The sequence below is a fragment of the Falco peregrinus genome, chromosome 19 (assembly GCF_023634155.1).
Source record: "Falco peregrinus isolate bFalPer1 chromosome 19, bFalPer1.pri, whole genome shotgun sequence".
NCBI lineage: Eukaryota > Metazoa > Chordata > Aves > Falconiformes > Falconidae > Falco > Falco peregrinus.
This window is the reverse complement of record NC_073740.1, coordinates 5,613,882-5,632,415: the sequence shown is the minus strand read 5'-3', so window position 1 is coordinate 5,632,415 and position 18,534 is coordinate 5,613,882. Positions and strand designations below refer to the sequence as shown.

At 55.7% G+C, this 18,534-nt stretch overlaps 1 protein-coding gene across 6 annotated transcripts in view; it reads right to left on the bottom strand.

Moving 5' to 3' along the window:
* ZNF687 (zinc finger protein 687) overlaps positions 1–18,534 on the bottom strand; it is a 29,420-nt gene that overhangs the window by 10,151 nt on the left and 735 nt on the right. Inside the window, exons 1-2 of one of the 6 annotated variants that reach the window (XM_027796569.2) lie at positions 9,336–17,908; positions 7,693–7,986 (exon numbers count right to left, since the gene is read on the bottom strand). The exons of 1 other annotated variant lie outside the window; for it this stretch is intronic. Coding sequence is in view for 1 of the 5 variants with exons in the window: in XM_027796568.2 (XP_027652369.1) it covers positions 7,320–7,473 (154 nt within the window). In the remaining 4 variants the exon portion in view is untranslated. Of the gene's footprint in view, positions 1–279; positions 7,258–7,319; positions 7,667–7,692; positions 17,909–18,534 lie in introns of those variants that run through there. 4 more of the 6 variants (XM_055791905.1, XM_027796570.2, XM_027796568.2 and 1 more) reach the window with 4 other exon arrangements.

Below are 18,534 nucleotides of genomic sequence, written 5' to 3'. Positions count from 1 at the left end.
CCTCGGGCAAATCGCAACAATTCTCAGCCTTTTTTGCTGCGTTTGTCTGCACATCCTTTTTTGACTCCCAGCCAGGACAGCAGAAAGTTCAGAAGGATCCCAGCACCCTGGGAGAGACGTCTGAGCCCGTGGGATGCAGCCTGGCGAGGAGCACCGCTCCGAGGCCGGAGCAACTCCCCACTATGTACAAGCTGAGGGAGGGCAACAGCTCCTTTGCGGAGGATCGGCGGGCAGACTCAAGTCGGGATCAGAGAACTGCAGAAAGAGCAAATGCCTCACATGGGGAACGCGCCGTGGGGGACACCCAGCATGACGCAGGAACCGTCCTTCCCCGGCGCAGCAGCAAGGCCGTCCCAAGGCTACCCCGCAAGGCCGCGGCTCACGAGGAAGGCGTCTGGAAGGTAAAAGCCGGCTCAAATAAGAGACCTCAGACACAAGGGCTGTGGAGCAAAGGATGAAGAAACAGGGGAGGCTGAGGAGAGACATGGCAACAGGTTTCAAAACATGGCTGTGGCAGAGACAAAGGGAATAATGTTCCTCCTGTCACTGCAGGCTGGGTAAGAAATCCCAGGATTAAGCTGCAGCCAGGGGATGTGGCTTAGACAGCAGGAAAGACTGATTTATAAGGATAACCAGGCAAAGGAGGCAGGAGGACAGGGGTGCTGCGGAGCAGCTGGGCGCACGTCTGTCCAGGGGAGCCGACCTGCTGGGAGGGGACGGGGGTCTCAGAGACGGTGTTGGGGTACACCATCCTCAGACTTTCTGCTCTTAGCGTGGAGGACAGATGGTTGCTCCTAACATCGCTGGGCAAAAGCAAACAAAAAAAGAAGAGAAACGTTTATCTCGAAGGCTGTGAAGGGTGAACGCAAACACCCTGCAGCCCCGTGGCGAGCCGGCCCTTGCGGTCGCCTCTATCCCCAGCTCCCGGCGCTGCCTCTCAGCTGCCGCAGATGAAGCCAAGGCTGCTGGAGCACCCACCGCCCGTCTGCCGTCACCCTGCCCTCGCCCTGCCTCGCCGCTGCAGGGTGGCAGGGCAGCAGGGCACCACGCTGCTCCTCTCCTCAGACAGCACAGCCCACGCGCCCGGGGAATGGCCGCAGCTTACGGCTTCCGAGGAGACCCGCCGCCCGCCCGGCTGTCCCGGCGATGGGAGGGAGAGGCCCCGGCAGAATCCACCGGCGGTCCCTTGCCACGAGAGTAGACAAGGACGACACACAGCGTGGATAAATCTGCTTTTTACAAAAGGCAGGGATTCCCTCCCGGGAAGTTCGGTTTCAAACCCACCAGTGCCAGTGGGGAAATTTAGCCTGCATGGCCGGCACCCCCACAACCCACTGCTGGAAGCCCTCGATCTCGCCACCATTTATGCCAGAAACAAGTCACAGCTCTGAAACCTGCCAAACCACCAACAGGCAAAAAAAAACCTGCAGCGTTTGTCTCAACAGATTAGCCAGAGCATCCTCCCGGCTGGCGGCACCTTACAGACACCTTCAGCTGTCACATCTCTGGGTCACAGCATCCATCCCCTTGTCCTACCGGTCCCTGCGGAGGGGAGCGGTTCAGTCCCTGCTGCTGGAGCCCTCCATGCTGCAAACACACCGCTGTGATATAGAAGACTGAATCATTTCCTCGGTCCTGTCCACTTATTTGTGAGGAGTGGGATGGATGGGTGGGTTCTTGCCGTCTTGGCGCCGGCCAAACAGGCAGCAGCACTAACGAAGCCAGCTTCCACCTCTCGTCTAATCAGGGATGAACACAGGCTGGCCTTCCTCCTGCAGGAACAGCCTCTCTCCTCAGACACGTCCCTGTATGAGCCTCAAGCCGTGGAGGCCACATCACGCTCACCCCCATCCCTACACAAACCAGAGCAGCCAGTTCAGCGCTGAGGCTCCATCTCACCTCGGTGTAACGCTCCAGCTCCAGCTGGTTGCAGAGAGGCTTTTGCTGATGGCTGCAGAATCCCTGGGAGAGGGCACCGTGTCACAGGCCAGAAAAGCATTCCTTCCACGCTGGCGCTGCTCAGGGGAAGGGCTGCATCCTTGGAAGTGTTCCTCTCAGCCTCCACGGCGATCTCCATTTTGGAGACCGCACCGTGTACACGGAGGGCCAGACATGCTGCGGTGGCAGAGAACGCCAGCCTGTGGCATTCTCCCCTTCCCAGACTGGAGGTGGTGGAGGAAACGAGCGGAGCTGGTGCCTGTCCCAGTTTCAGCTAGGAAACCGTGACAGTGCCCATCACCTCCAGGGCAGCATCTGGCCTCAGGGAAGCAGCAGGTCCCACCAGCCTCCTTCCCTGGAGGTGAGCAGCAGGGACCAAGCTCCACTCCGCTTGTGTCTGAAGCAAAAACCACCCACTTCCTTGTGCAGCTGCAAGTCTCCCAACCAGCCGTCACCCTCCTCCAACGTGAGTACCTGGTGACAAAGCAGCGTGGAGGCCAAACGGGGTTGAGAGACAGCCTCCGGACTGCTCTCACCTGTGGTTCGGTCTCGTTTTTGTACCTGGTAAACCCCCCTTATATGCCCAATTCAGCTATACTTGGGCTTAGCAGGGTTGTAGAGATGCTGGCGGTTTTTCTGAGAGAAAGCTTAGTAAGGAGGCTTAGTCTAGCTTTATTTTTAACTCTCACCGTAGGTCACCCCAAGGGGATCTCCACTGGGTGCAGCGCAGGGTCTGTGGGCCACCAAGGAATCTGCTGCTCCAGAATGACACTGACATTAAAAATGCAAGCGGGTGACTTTCTACCGGCATCGCCTCTGCTGTGCCCCAGCTGCGGACCCACAGGTCCTGCCGCGGCACCGCGGGGTAAGAAGTTCACAGGGCGAGCGCTCGCTGGCGCTTAAATCTCCGCTAAAAGCCGAAGTCTTAAATCTCCACTAAAAGACGGAACGGGCAGCTCTGTGGGGCAAGAGTAGTACTTCTTGCCTGCAAAAGCACAAGGGATTTGACACTGGAACAAGCCAGTGGGAGACAAGAAAAGGGCGACCTCGGAGGAAGGCATCCACGCCACGAAATGGAAAACCACGGACACAAAGAGCAGAGCCACCTTCTAGCCAGGGATGTTCCTGTGAGAGCAGAGCAGCCACTGCGGGACACCAAGGATGCTACGGCACAGGCTGCACCAGCCAGGCAGCGGAGGGGACTCCGTTAGCCACGGGAAGATCATCTTTGCAAGGCTCAAATACACAGGGATAAGGTCTTGAAGAGCACAAGTGGAATTTTGCTTCTTAATCTCCCCATAAACATCTGGGGGTTTTAACCAGATGTTCTAGTCCACTTTGGGAGGAAAAACATGCATTTGGGGGGAAGAGACTGTCCCTACCACAGGGTTGATGACCTAGATCCCAAACAGCAAAACGAGCCTTTCCTGCCTGCATGTGCCCCCCCAGACCTCGCTCTGCCCAGCAGGCCACCGGTCCGTGCTGCTAAACACCTCCCAGCACCGGCTCTGGGGAAGCAGACTCGTTTTCTGGGAGATTTCACCAAGTTCATTCCACTTTCTAAAACCAGTTTTCACCATAGGCTCTCCAGGCGAGGCAGGCCCTCGGCCATGACCTCAGCAGAGGCAAGCCGTTGGTGAGAGGACCAGAAGGAAAAGCACCAGGCTTTAAAATACTGCAGCGGGGGGAGATACCGAACGCTCCGCTCCTCTTCCAGCACTGCCATCTGGCTCTTTAGCACAGGATCTCTGCTGAGAACGGTGTGACACAAGGACATTTGTTTTTCAAATGACTGTTCTAATCACCGTTTAGCAGGATACAAATATTTACAGTAAAGCAGAGAGAAGCAGGTTGACTACGCTGGGAAAAGATTCCCAAGAAGAAAAGAGGCGACTTGAGGGAAATCCTCCTCTACCCAGCACGGAGGGAAGAATGCCGGCTCTGTCCCCAGAGTGGCTTTGGGTCAGCGAGCTGAGCAGAGCCTGGAGGCTGGGGGTGATGGTGGATCCATCTTCAGGCTCAGTATTGCTTTCTCCCGTGCCAGGGGATGGCTGAGAAGCAGCCTGGAGGAGCCAGCCTGGCTGCACCCCTAGCAAGCACCTCCTGCAAGGCACGTATCCCCACCACACCCCCCCAGAGAAAAAGACCAGGGCTAAAACCACAACGCTGCTGCGAGGAGCTTCTCTCCTGGACAAGGATGCACAAGCACACGCCGACAGGAAGGTGAACCTCCGCTGGGCTGAGCGGAGCCCAGAGATCCTGGCACAAAGAGGTCGCTCCCACCTCTGCAGCATCACCACCGGCTCCTCTCGCCACTGACTATGGGAAAGGGAGTGCTCCCGTGTGCTAATGCCACCGAGGACCTGCCTGGTGCTCCACCTGGATTATTGCTTTTATTTTGTGCTCAAGTCCTGCTCTGCCATGAACATTTAAACATTTTTATCAGGGTTTCTGACAGGGAACGAAGGAACCCACAGCATCCGATTTCTCTGGGCTCACAGATGGGTTTTAAATATATCCCACTGGTGTTTTTAAGTGTATCTTTCAATTACTTCCTTCCCAGCCCCACACTAAAAAGTTTCTGGCCTTTCTTGCCTTTTAAACACCTTACCACTGTCTTGGCCAACCACCTCCTCCTTTTAAAACCAAAGCTCATTACAGATCCTCTGCCTCTTTTTTTGAAAGCTCACAGCTCTGAAACAGGAATGAAGTCATTTACGAACCGTTCATCGCTTCCATGCTCTCAGAGACGCTCTTCAACTAATGGCTTCCCACAAAAGGGAGGCTCCTCCTCGCAGGAGTCCCTGCACAGGACCGATTACACCAGTGTTTCTCCTTGTTTGGTGTTAATGGGAAGGTCTCTGCGCCGGAAGGGTTTGTTGTTGTTCCCGGAGATCCTAAGATCCCCCCAGTTCTGTGCCTCCGATGAAGGGGAGAGTCATGGCCTTGAGTCAGTAACTCCTATCAAAAAGGAGACAGCCGAGATGGGAAGAGCCCAGCTCCCCCTCGAACTCTACCAGGCTGACATGGGGAGCTATTCTGGTAGCTCAAAACACAACTCTTTTCTTAGGCAAAAGAACTATTTTCTTAGGTGAAACAAAGCCAACGAGGGGGGAAGGGAAGGGTATTTTGAACCTTACTGGCTAAGCAGTGTTAACTATCTTGCCTCACAGAAAAATAAGAACTTACAACAAGCATCAGCTCCACACAGAAGCAGCTCTCCGAGGACAGCGGGGTCCCACCACACACAAGCTGCCCCTCCGCGGGCTGGCAGGACCCCCACGGTCGCGTGGCTCAGAGCCAGTCTGATCGTCCCTCAGCACGGTGGTCAGCAGTCCCCTGCCTTCACAGCTTGGGATACCACGGCACAGGGGAGAGAAGGAGTCAGAGATCCAAACCCATCTGCGGAAAAGATCCCTAAACCCTCTCTGGATGCGACAGGGAGCAGCTGCAGACCAGAAGGCTGCCAAACTCGTTCGCCAGCCTGCCCCGAATATCACAGCCCCGCTCTGAATCAGAGGCCAGACAACTCCACGCCTGGAAGTCCCCGCTCCGCAATCCTGCCTACAACCGAAAACACATCAAATTACGTGGGGCGCAGGATCACCCCAAAGAGCACCCGACAGACGGTGACCCTGATGAGGAGCAGAAGGCAGGGCCGTGTCCGGCTGGCAGCGCGCGGAGCAGGGCCACACCTCGCAGCCGGCACCGCCGGCCAGGAGATGGCACGTGGGGTCTGAGCCACGTGCCGCTCGGGAGCGGGACACGTCGCGGGATCAGCGAGGAGGCTGAGCTGGGTAACCCAAATCCCTGGCTGGAGAAGGAAGTCAGTGCAGGCCGACGAGTCTGACACCAGGGAGCTACTGGCGTCCCCTTTCCACCCCTTGCACCCCAACCGTGCCGCCGACCCAGCTGCCTCGTGCCATCGAGGTAGGTGACTCCTAAGGTCAAGAACGCCAGGCGTCACTTCTCCACGAGTCACCCCCAGCTTACACGGGGCTTTGAACTGAAATCATCAATGTTATGCTAAAACCAGCCCTTCCTCCAGCAAAGCACAAGGCGGGCCCAGAGCTGAAAGCAGGGCAGCCACAGCCCGTTATTTGCATAATGAATATATACACACACAAACGCCAGCTAAAGCAAGTCAAACCAATAACCACCAGGCTTTCAGTTTCAAGCAGGGGACAGTTTCGCATCAGTCTCCTGTTCACAAAACCATCCCAGTGTCCAGGGCGGCCACCCAGACTCCAGACGCAGAGGCAGGATACAGCCCTGGCAGCACAGCTTTGCTCTGGGGTCAGCCCACAGGACATCAGCTGAGCGCAGGGACTGCAATCGGCAGCCCAGCACACTTACTCAACAAGCACAGGTACCTGGGATGCAGCGGTGCCTGGCTGCAACGCAGCAGGGACGCACTTTGGCTGGTCCCTGGCAGGAAGAGGAAGCAATTCTGCTAACGCCGCTGCGAGGTTCAGGTTTCTGCCTTTCAGGAGAGCAGGATGCTGTGCGAGAGGCAGGTCCTGGGCTACTGCCCTCCAGGGCACAGCAAAGACAGCAAAAATCCACAAGCTTTGGAAGAACCACCATGAAGAAAGGGAGATGCCGTTTGCCAGGTCTGGATCCACAGACCTGCAGCTCCAAGCCTGGAGCAACACAAGCATCTCTCCACCAAGTCCACCCGTGCGGGAGCCCAGGTGTTTCCCACCAGCAATTATCCCCCCAGAGAGACTGTCACAGGTGAGGCCCAGACAAATTAAAGCCGAGCTCATTTAAGCAACACAGAAAAGCTGGCCCAGGGCTCACACCGGCCCCATGGTGGCCCCACTGTGATGCGGCCCCTGAATCTCTCTGGCTGAGGGGGACCACTGCAAGCCCCCCAGAAGGTAACAAGGCTCACAGCTGAAATAATAAGACAGTGAGTAACTGCTGAAACACAACTGTCATTTTTTACAGCTCATTTGCTTCTTTAGTCTACCATGAAAAGATAAAATGTTGTTAAAAATCCCTCCCTTGGCCATGCCTCCCTTAAAAGAAAAGCTTATTTGCTCGTTGGGGGGGTTGCCCAGCTCCCTGCTTCAGAAGGACGCAGCCACCAAAGCTGGCACAGCACGTGTGGAGACAAGGCTGCTCTCCTTTCCCCAGGCTCCTCCTGCTTAAAGCCCCCCAAAACGTGCCCACGCCGCTCGTGCCGTCAGCTCGCACACCTGCCCACCCATTGCCACCCCACATCCTCCTCCATGTGCCGCACCAGAGACAATTCTCCATTCCCACACCATGTTCCCACGCCGCTCCCGTGCTGGGTCGTGTTAAAACATATTCAAGGGATCCTGCCCTCGCAAACCATCCGGCTGTGCCCACCACGCAGCCCTTAAAACGCTCACGGCGTTTTGGAGATCCGCGTTCTGATCCAAGCTGTAGCCACGCCAGCCCTCGTGGGCAAGGGGCTCTGAAATGCCGCCCAGCCCTGAGCCTGGCAGGGGCTCCGAGGACCCCAGATGCCCAGAGCACCCAGGGGGCTTCCTTCCCTTCACCCATTTTTGGTGTGGCACTGTCTGCAGAAGCAGCAGACCCCCGGCCGCTGAGCCCGGCCCACCGGGGCCCACGCCGGAGCAGTTCAGACAAAAGAGGCCGAACGCTGGGACTATTTCAAGGGCTTGCTATTTTTAAAAGCTGCTTTTCCTGTTTCCCTTCCTGACCCTCGCCAGGACTTGCTGCCCGCCAGCAAGTTTGCACCAAAACAACGAGAAAAATTACCCTGCCAAACCCAACTCTGGAGGAAAGTTCAGCCGAGTCTATCCCACCGTGCCACCCTCCTGCATCCCGGCGTCCAGGGGGGCATCCAGGGGGGCTGCGGCCGTGTCCGAGGCCAGCGGGAACGGCTGCGCTCCCGGCGCCACGTGACAGGCGGGATTAGCTTCCGAGGCACAGAGGAAACCTTTGACAAAGCCTGTCCCCGTGCTGCTGCTCCCAGGCCTCGAGCTGGTGGCTTCCCTTGGGCTGCCAGCGCCGAGGGAGCCCTGGAGAAAAACAAATCTCCACCTCGGGTATCTGCAAAACACAAAATAATGAGGACAGGATCACCTGGTCGGCGGGGAGCTGTGCGGATCGCCGGCTCTCTTCTCCTCCCGGGGCTCTGGGAGCTATTTTAAAACTGATCCCCTGCTAAAAAGCCCCAGCCTTTGTGCAGAGGAGACGTCACCGGTGAGAACAACTGTTTTTAATGAGCCGAACGAGCGCTGGGTGTTATACAATCTCACTCCCTGGTGGAGACCTGGCAGGCAAGGGGCAAATTCCCCCAGCAACAAATTTGTAGCACCTGGCACAGCTTTTCTCCATTTCAGTGGCTCTTTTGCTCTCCAAATCCTCCCCAGCCCCCTGTTACTGGCAACTGGTAGAGAGGAGGGAAGAAAAGCCGGCGGTAGCCCTGCACTCGGTTATTTATGCAGCGGCCAGCGTTCATCTGTTCCCCTTCCCTTCTCTCCAGGGGCAACTCCCACGGAACAGCCGCATTAATGGTTGATGCAGCTCGCAGCTGGTGCCAGGGAGGGCCAGCATCTGCCCCAGCACGGATAAAGCCACGGCGCTGCAGCCCTGCAACTTGTCAAAGAAAGTTACAGCCGGGAGCAGAGCCCAGAGCGCTGCAGAGACGCTGCCCGGATTTTGTGGTCAAGAGATTGTGTGAGATAAAACGCACAGCTTGCCTTTGTTTTGGGACTGCGAGTGTAGTTTTGACAGGTTTTGCACAAGTTGGTAGGAGCAGCCATGTCTTTGTAGCAGAAAGCCACTGTAAAATGAGTGGGCTTTGTTTGGGTGGTTTAATTTCTCACTGCAACATGGACAGTGCCCTGCTCCAAAACGGGCAACTCCAAAAAGAAAAATTTCCTGGAAGCATCCAGACAGAGCTCTTTTCCACAGCAGGAAGCTGAAACCAACTTGGTATTTTTCAGGTGACATAGAACAGTGTCATTTCACTGTCCATATTGAGGAAAGGCCAAAAAGTAAACAAGATTTCAGAGATGAAAGGACTTTCAGAGACATTATTAGTCTGACACCAAGCTATTAAGGAATGACCCGGAAAGATTGCTTGCTCGGAAAACACAGGCTGTGCTGCTGTCAGCCCAGCAGAAAACCATACATGGGACTTGCCAGAGGACTTTGTTTTTCTCTCCATCTCCAAACAGCACTTATCTCTTAAGTGAGATCTGGCGTACAGGTAACGTCCCAACAAGCTCGCACTCTGGACGAAGCTGGGGTTTAGCCCGTCGCATGTGAGGAAACTCAGGCATGGGGTGATGTGAATGCAACGGAGCCGGAGCAGCACCCAGCCCAGGCCCATCTTCCATCACATCAGGACTCATTCTGCCACCAAGGGATCCCACCCAGCCAAAACCCCGTACCTGTTGGAGCTACATCCTTCCCCTCTCCGCTTTCTTCGCTTCTGCGTAGGCCCCTCCTGGGCCGGCTGCTCTGGGAACCACCTTCTGGTATCTACAGCATGGTGCCAGACAGATCCTCCAACTTCAACATTCGTTAGCCGCCCCTCACTACTTTCCAGAACTATAATTAGTTTTGCTAATATAAAAGGCAGAAGAGATTCAGCCAAGCTTCAGAAGAGATAACACAGGTCAGAAGAGAAACAAAGGTTAACATTAAGAATGGCTCTTGCACATTAGAAGTCCTTATTTAACTCCATGTCCATGGATCCAAAATTAAAATCTGTGAGTCCACGGATAAGGAATTAAATCTCCCACACCCCCTTTTCTCCTCTTTATCAGGGAGGAAATACTACCTCCTGCTTTTGGGGATGAAGGAAGCAGGCAGAGGAGAAGCATCAAGGGCAGCACAGCAATCTGGGGAACAGCCTGTGCAGGGAACTGGCACCCCCACGTCCCCAGCTACCAGGGGGTTTCCACCCCTGGCAGCCCCTGCTCGTGCGCATCCCTCATACTTGTCCCACGCCTTTCCGCCCCTTCCCACGCAGCATTTACACCTCAAGCGATCCACAAGGTCCCCTCGCCATCACTCCAGCGACACGCCCTGGCTCCCACTCGCATCCACTTGCTCCGTAACCGTAGCCCAAACCCGCAGAGCCCATTTCCAAATCACAGCACCCAACCCCTTGCCAGCACACGAGATTTCTCTCTCTGCCTCCTGATCTCCTAAGAATTTGCTTATCTAGCAAGCCTTTAGCGGCACGATTTGCAAACGCTGTCCCCGCTGTGCTTCCGGAGAGGCAGCTGCTGTGCCAGGGACCCGAGCCCAGTACTGACCTGATGGGAAGGAGCTTCTGGATGGAGTGGAGAGGGAGGAAAAGAGGGAAAAAAAGGGGGGGGGAAGGGACAGAGAGTGGTCTCAGGTTTCACGTGTAGGAGAGGGGGAAAATGATAGAAAGGCAGGCTGGTTAAACAAGAACCAGCAACATGTCCTACTCCCAGCATGACATCATGAGGTCAGGGCTCAGCAGGGACGGCTGCAGTGGGAGGGGAGGTTCAGAGGGAGGGGGAAAGAAAAAAAAAATAAAAAAAAGAGAGAGAGAAATAAATAAAATAACCCAGCACCAAACTCCTCTGAGCCCCTGGCACTGGGGCAGGGTGGCTCTGGGTTCGGTGATGGTCTAACGGCAACCGCTGCTGGCTCTGCAGGCGGTGGTGATGTGAGCTGGAGGGGTCCCCCCTGCCACCGTGCCCCCCAGCGCCGCGGCTGATGGCCGGAGCGGCCCCCCCTTCCCCTGCCATCTGCCAGCACCGGGATCCAGCAGCTCCACAGCTCGGGCTCCCCGCTGCTGCCATCCGCACAGGCAGGGTGCGGGAGCTGCGGGGAGCAGCAGCGGCGACCGGGGCTCTGCTGACATGAAACCGGGTTTCTCAGCCTCCCCTCCACTTAAAACCCAAAGCAAACCCCTCGATATTCCCAGAGGGGCTCTCCCCATCCCCAGGCACGTGGCCTGGCCCTTTCCAGGCAGCCCTGGGCCAGAGGGGTCTGCAGTTGCTGAAGCAGCAGCCCCTGAGCCTGGTCAGACTTGGATCCACCAGGCAGGGGAAAAGGGAGCAAGAATCCCTCTGCTTCACCGTTTTTAAGATCAGGGCACCCCAAGGATGCTGCAGAGCTTTGAAACGCATCAAGAACCACAGGGGAGAAACATTAGAGAGAAAATATTATCCGATGGGGGAGCGCAGAGCACCCCTCCAGTCCCTGTGCAGGACAGAGCAAGGCAAAAGCTGCAGGGTCTCTGGTTTTAGGATTCTTCCAGGTGTTGCAACAGGGGAAAGGTCCACGTCAAACCCCAGAAGCATCCAGAAGCCCGAACCGACCAGTCCCCACCTTCTTCACCGTAACAGGGCTGCTGGAGCTTCAGCAGCTCGGTTAGAAGCAGGCACTGAGGAGGTAAGCTCACGACAAAGCGAGGCAGCGTCTGGGGAGTTTCATAAGCCATCGCCTCCACGGCAAATCCCCCAAGCTCCTCCTGCTCAGAGGGAAACACGCACACAAGACCCGAGCTTCCCGGCTTTGGGAGCTCAGTTTTCCTTTTTCCAGCAGGGAAGCTGCTGTCTGCAGCCTGACATCCAGTGGGACCTAAGGCGAAACCCTCTGACGGGAGCTAGGCTCAAAGCACACGGGAAAAGAGCACCTAAGGGAGCTCTGAAGACCAGCTCTCCCCAGCTTTCGGAGGCAGCCGAAGGCACCCAACGGCACAAGCAGCAGGGCAGGAACAGGCGCTCCCTCCACACAGCCAGCAGCACGGAGGCATCGGCAGATCCTGCCGGATCGTGAAGTGCCAGGCCCGTTCCTGATGCGGGAGCAAACTTCAGGCTCATTCCTCACACAATCTGGGCCGCGCTCCGGCCCAGCAGGGCCCCCACCTGCCACGTCCACCTCTTTGTTCAGCTGTTTTCCAGGGTTATTGCTAGCCAACAGTATCATTTTCTCCCGAATGCCCAGCTCCACTCGATTTACCAAGAACCTGGGGGAGAGACGTGTGCTTCAGGCTTTCCAAAAAAGAGCTCGCACCTCCTGGTTCAGACCAAACAAGGAACGGATCGCCCCCAAAAGAAACTTTTAGCATGCACTCAGAAGAGGAAACGATGCTGGATGAGTGGCTGGCGGGGGTTCGAGTAATTAAGGCCTCAGTACAGCAAAGTGCAAAACACTATCGGTACAAAATCCAGGCGCACGGCACCTCCGGGAACAAAGTCTGCACCGAGGAATACGCCTGTGCTTGGTGCGTGATGGCCGCCCCCTCCCTGGGGTTTCGTCTCCCCCGACGTTAAGCAGCACTTAGCCGTTTTTCTGGGCAGGGTTTCTCTGCTTTCAAGGCACAGGCGCCACGTGCTCAAGCAATGGACGTGCCCCCAGCAGATGCAGTCCCTGCACAGGATGGAGGCTCAGGGGGTGTTTCAGGATGCCCAGAGCGGCTTTCACAGCACCCCTGTGTGCTGCTGGCTGCAAAGGCCAGACCCAAAAAGCAACCACAGCTGCAGGATGTAAGGGACAGAAAAGACATAACAATGATGTGATCCCAGCCCAGTTGCACCAGCATTTCAGGCTTTTTTTTTTTTTCTTTTTTTTTTGTCATTTATTGAATGCAAACATGCTTGGATACCCACAGTAACAGCAAATGCTGGTGCCAAAACGGTTCCTGTGGGCAATGATCCGATAACCTGTCGCTTGAGGGCTGGTCTGTACAGAGCAGCTCATGGCCGTGCTTCCTGGCATGCCCCATCTCAAGGCCAAGGGAACAAAAGGGGTGGCATGATTCAATCCAGATCCGATTTCAATCGATCCCAGTACGCCTGGATGGCCATATATTCCCAGCAGCTGTTACCAAGGTGGGACAGAATGGCCCAGCAGCACTGGTTTTGAGGGAAGAAGCCATGCAGGTATTGTGGCCTCCAAACACGAGCACAGGCTCTGCTTGGACAGCCGACGCTCACAGCTGACCCACCGACTATTCGTTTCCAGTCCATTCTCTCCAGCACACAAATTCAGCTTTTGCTGGAATAAAGCATCCCTGGAACTGGGTCTGCTCGGGGATGCTTGTCTCCTCACAGCCTGTTCTTCCACTGTCAGTGAGCTCTGGGCAGGGAGCCTCCCACGCTTCACTGCTCCATTCCCCTCCGATCACGCCGTTGCGAGGCCCAAGCTGTCCTGCTTCGATGGCTCCAGTGGGGTCCCGCTGTGGCAGGTCCCCCTTCTCCAGCCAAGATCTCAGCCGCTGAACCGGCTCTGCTGCAGCGGCCGGCGGGTAACCGGTATGCTCCGAGAGTGCAGCACGGCCAGAAACCCCAGCAGGGCTGGTTCACCCTGCTCCTGCGGCCGGGCTGGATAACGCACCAGCAGAAGGTGGCATGGTGGGATGCTCAGCAGCGCTCACTAAGCCTGGCTGTCAGCTCACTGACAGATGGGGAGAGAATGGTCACTTTCAGGTGCTCCAAGAGTTTAATTATTAATTTTTCCCAATGAAATCTACTGCCTCTGGGGAGGCACGCTGCCTCTTGCCCCAAGAGGAGCCTGTGCCCTGCTGCTGACATGCCTTGGAAAGGGCTCCGCCGGACTGTCTGTCCTTCCTTCCTTCCCCCTTTCCTTTTTAGTTTGCTTCTAGCACATGAAAAGGCTCTCTGGGGGTACCAGGTAGAAAATAATACTCTGCCAGGGTGCTCCACGGGCCATTTGAAACCCTCGGCATTGTTTTCCCTGCTCCAGGCGGCAGCAGGGGATTAAAACTTCAGCCATTATGCGCATGTTTTGTGCTCCATTGTGCTCCGCTCAGCCGTCCCTCCGCATTAACATCTAAACAGGTCGCACAGTCCAGCCAGAGCCGGGTCTGGGCATCTCCCACTGCAGCAGCTTCACGGGGGCCACGGTCCCTTCCTCCCCATACACCCAACCACCGGACCGGTGCCGAGCGAGCTGGATGTTTCCGCAGGTCAAGCGGGAGCGGAGGACAAACGCAGGGCGCTGGCAGTGGTTTTCTGAAGGGCCAGGGCAATCCCATCGCCTGCGGTTCTCCCACGTGGCGTGGCAAAGCCATCTCTGCGGGCCAGGAGCAGGATCCCTTCCCGAGGGGAACAGGCAGGCCCTTCTCATCCTCGTTCGGGAGGCAGCACGTCAATGCTTATTACTGCAGCTCACTGCAGCAGCCGTTCCCCTTTGCAGAAAAAACCCCAAACCAAGGGCAGCAAACGCCTCGGCTGAACTGGCTGCTGCGCTGCGTGCCTGCACAAGCCAGCCAGCACCGTTTCGGTTCAGCTCGAGGAGGAGGAGCGCCGCTCGAAACCCCTTCCTGGCTCCATTTCCTACGGGAGAGCGAGCAGACAGAGAGCTGGTGACGGCACAAGGCCCAGCGTTTGTACCGAGCGGGTAAGCCAGTGCGGCACAGCACTCCGACCCCGTCCGCCAGCACGGCAACACAAACAGGCCTCGCTCGGATGCCCCCAACCATACCAACGGGGAGAAGCTATCCCCCAGCAGAACTAGCTGGGACGAGGCAAACGCAGTGGCAAATCCCAGCCACCAAACCTGGAGCCAAGGCCATCCTTCTGCCCAGACCCAGCCCTGGCACACCTAGAGGTTTTGCTGGCAGAACTCGCGCGGCGTGGGCTAAAAACCGTGGGAGGGGGAGCAGAGAGCAGCAAAATCCTACTCCAGACCAACAAACAAGGCCAGCAACTGCAAAAAAAAATGGGAGTTTTTTTGCATTAGCACAACTGATTTCGGTCAGGCAGTATATATCTATTTCTATAAATAAATTATATAAGCTGTATCTGTGCAGAAGGGCTCACCAGCTAAAGCCCTACTGCCGGGAACAAGGTGCCTGTGTTCCCGGAGCATCCGATGCAACCCAGCCCCGTTCTGCCAGGGCAGGCGGAGGGACAAAGATCTGTGCCCAGCAGCACTATCTTCCCCTCCTTTTTAAACGCTGCCTCCTATTTCACACACCCTTATTGCCACCACCTTAAAATTTAATAAAGAAAATACATTTTCTCCCCATCAAAAAACTTCCCCTCACAGCATCCCCAGCTGCAGTCTGCCTACTGCCTCCCATTTTCAAGGAGGATTGAAGTTTGGAGGCCGAATTATTTGCTGCAGGATGGATGTAGGTAGCTCTTGGGTTTAGTACTGTACAGATATCCCCAGAAAACAGAAAAAAAAAACCCAATCCATGTTACTCTCACACAGCACGTCAACCCTCCCGGACCAGGGAGCGGCATCCATCAGCCTGGGCTGCCCCGTCATTTCAAGCATCATCTCCGAATGCTCTGGGCAGAGGCTGGAGCTCCTCATCGCTGCAGAGCCGAGGGGGACGGGAAACAAACAATCTTCTTGCCACTTTCAGTCTGTAAATGCTGGCTGCAAAGAGCTTGAACCCTCTTTTTTTTATATATATATAAGACAGATTTATGATGGAATAATTAAAGTAATTAAAAAACATGCTCGCTTTGTTCTGCACGCTTGCTCTGTCCACCTATGGTGGCTTCTTGGGGATCCTTCCCTGCTGTTTGGGTCACACGTGGCAACAACAAACCCCCCCAGATCTCCCTCCGATGCATCAGGGGGACAGAAAAAAAGGAGAGAATAACCTTTACGGCGAAATAAAAAGAAAGGGCTGGTGTCAGACCCAGAACTGGCAGGTATCACCACTGAAACAGGTTACGCTCATTTTTTATCCTTCAGTAGGCTTTGCAACGGCAAGTGAGTCTTGAAAAGCAAGAGCCAAAGCTAAAATCAGCTGCGAAGGGAGGGGGGGGAGGAGACGGTCTCTCACCAACACGCAGCAAACACACAGATTCCCCCTGCCGGGATATGAATAGCTAGCTCACAGATTTCACTGAATTCAAGCAAAAACAGATGCTTCATCAGGAAACGGAGCAGGAAACTCAGTCCTTCCCCGTCCCCCCATCCCTGCAATCAGGTGCAAATCCAGGGAGAGGAGCCTGGCAGCCCTGTCCCCGTCCCAAGCTCCCATCCCGGTGCAGAGCACAGCTGCCACGCAGAGACAACACATCCTGACCGGAGGCTGGCTGGGGATTAAATTCCCATACGTTTAACAGAATTAAGTCTCTACCATCTGCTAACTTCTGGAGATATCAAAACAAACAAGTGGTGGATGAGATCCAGAAATCCCAACAATTTGGCTGGCCTGAAAAATTAAGTTTTTAAACACTGGCAGGCATTTTTGTAGCCACGATCAGCATAATGCAGCCTCAATGTCAACGTAGAGAGGTTTTTGTTACCATGTTTACCAGTATGACCAGGCTGCACACCGGTATAGGCAGACAAGGGCTTGGTAGTTCTGGGCAGACATTTCATGGAAGAATGACCAGGATCTCCCCAGGCATTCGGCCTAACAACCCTCCCCTCACCTGGGATCGTTTCCACCTTGTGATGAGCAGTTACCAGTTATCTCCATCCTGGCGCATTTCGTGCTGGTTTCATCATGCTGGGTTTTACAACGTAAAGTTTCTAAACTCAGCCAGGACACCCCGTTTATTCTAGCAGTATAAACAGAAAATCTGCCACAGAAGACGCCAAAAGGAAGGGAACACAGAGTTCCCTCGCTCCCATTGCACGCTGCGACGGCCCCACGCCATAACGGTGCTCGCTTGCTATTAGCGCATTATTATTTTTATAGTACCCCGATGTGTGCTTAGGTACTTGATGGTACAAATAAATTAAAGCCCTAGAAAATATCTTGCAGGGGGCAATTCCGTGTTACCAAAAGGAGGGACTAGACCCAGGAGAACCCAATCAGGGTGGAATAAACCCAGAAAACGAGAGACGAACGTGGCTCCTGCAAGATGATGAGAGCTTTGGGCACTGCTGGTACGTACTCCTGGTCGATTCAGGAGGTCCTGAGCTACCTCCACACCAGCACCACCTCTCCAACAGCTAGAGCCTGGCATTTCTGCACGGTCGCACCAGTTCAGAGTGGTCGCTATGCACTGGGGCCTGCTCACACAGGCCAGGCTGCGGGATTAACACCAGGAGAAAAAGGGCTGGCAGAGCTTCCCGATTCTCCGATTCTCCTGCTGCTCCTCAGACCCTGACCAGGAAAACTCGGGGGAAGGAAATCTTTGGGAAGCCCCTCTGCCAGTCCTCCTGCCTCTGGGTAATGCCAGCACAGCCACACGTGGGACATATTTTTTCACTCCTCAGACACACTAAAAATACCTCCTTTGAGCAGCTGCTTCCACAAACAAGGCTCAGCTCTTAACGCATTGCTTAAAACCTAAGTATTGAGGCTATCAGACTTCCCCTGCTCGCCTTCTAGGGAAGTCTCTTTGTATTAAAGTAATTGTGGGACGGTAATCACAGCCCCCAAGGGCTGCCTGTTACCTGATGACATGCAGGCACCAGCAGCAAGGAATTAAGGGACTTCACAGGGGCAGAGGCCAAGAAATGGGAGGAGAAGAGGGAAAAGAAACTGGGTTTGAAAGGAAAAAACATATTCTTACTACTAACCCACACTCCCCCCAAAAAAAACAGGAGGCTCATAAGGAAGTGGCCAAGACCTGTCAGAAATAGCCCCACTGAAATGCTCATCTTACCCGCAGAATGTCCGCTCCCTGCCCCTTGGCATCCTCCTCCCAAGACTTCAGAAAACACCCCCCGCCCAGGGCCACCTCGCTGCCCACAGTCTCAAAGTGGGCCAGAGTCCCCTGAACCTTGCTGGGCACCTCCAGAAGCGACAGCAAGAACCTGCTGTTAAGTCTTCGCTGTTCCCACTTTCTTCCTTGCTGGAAGTCAGGGTGGCCCTAGACCCCCGATCCAGGATGCTACCCACATCTCTGCAAGGCTTCTCCTGCATCTGGAACCACACCAGACCCTCCTACAGAGCTTCCTGATTCCTCCCAGCCACCCCCAAAGAGGCAGACAGCTGTTCCAGGACCCGAAAACACATAGAGGCTACATTACCAAGGTTGCAACAGGATCCTCTCCAGACCTCCCAAGTTCTCTTCCCCCAAAAACCGGCGTAATAGCGAGATTCCCTCCTCCCAAAACCCCAAACCGCTGGGCAGCTGCAGCACTGCTCGTGCCAGGACACAGGGGTGTGATAAGAGACCCACACGCCCCATTCCCAACCACCATCCTCAGGACAGCGGAACTGAGAGAAACCAGAGGGGACCTAGACAGCCCAAAGCCCCCCCCTCCCGGCTTCTTATTCACACGGCCGCTCCTCAAAAACTGGAGGAGCCAGAAAAGCCCCCCAGGAACTGACACCACCTTATTTGTGAGATGTTACAGCTGAAGAACTGGGGGGATGCCTGCCAGACCCCCTCCGAGCCCCATGGGGGACCGGGAAGGCTCTGCCCCCCTCCTCAGCACCCCCCAGGCAGGGAGCGGGAAGGAGCTTGGTCCCAGGAGCTCTGCAAGGGAATGACAACAGCCCCTTCCAGAGCTGGGGAGAGGCAGGATCGGGCCCTCCCAGGGGCTGGGGGGCAGGTGAGCAGCCGCTGCCCCCCCTCCGAAGCCCACCCAGCTGAAGAGGAGCTGCAGGTCTCACCCTGCCCCGAACTATAGGGAGGCATGACCAGAGCCCCCCAGTATTCCCAGTGACGTGAGGGTGGGGGGACGAGCCCAGGCGTCCCCAGGAGATGC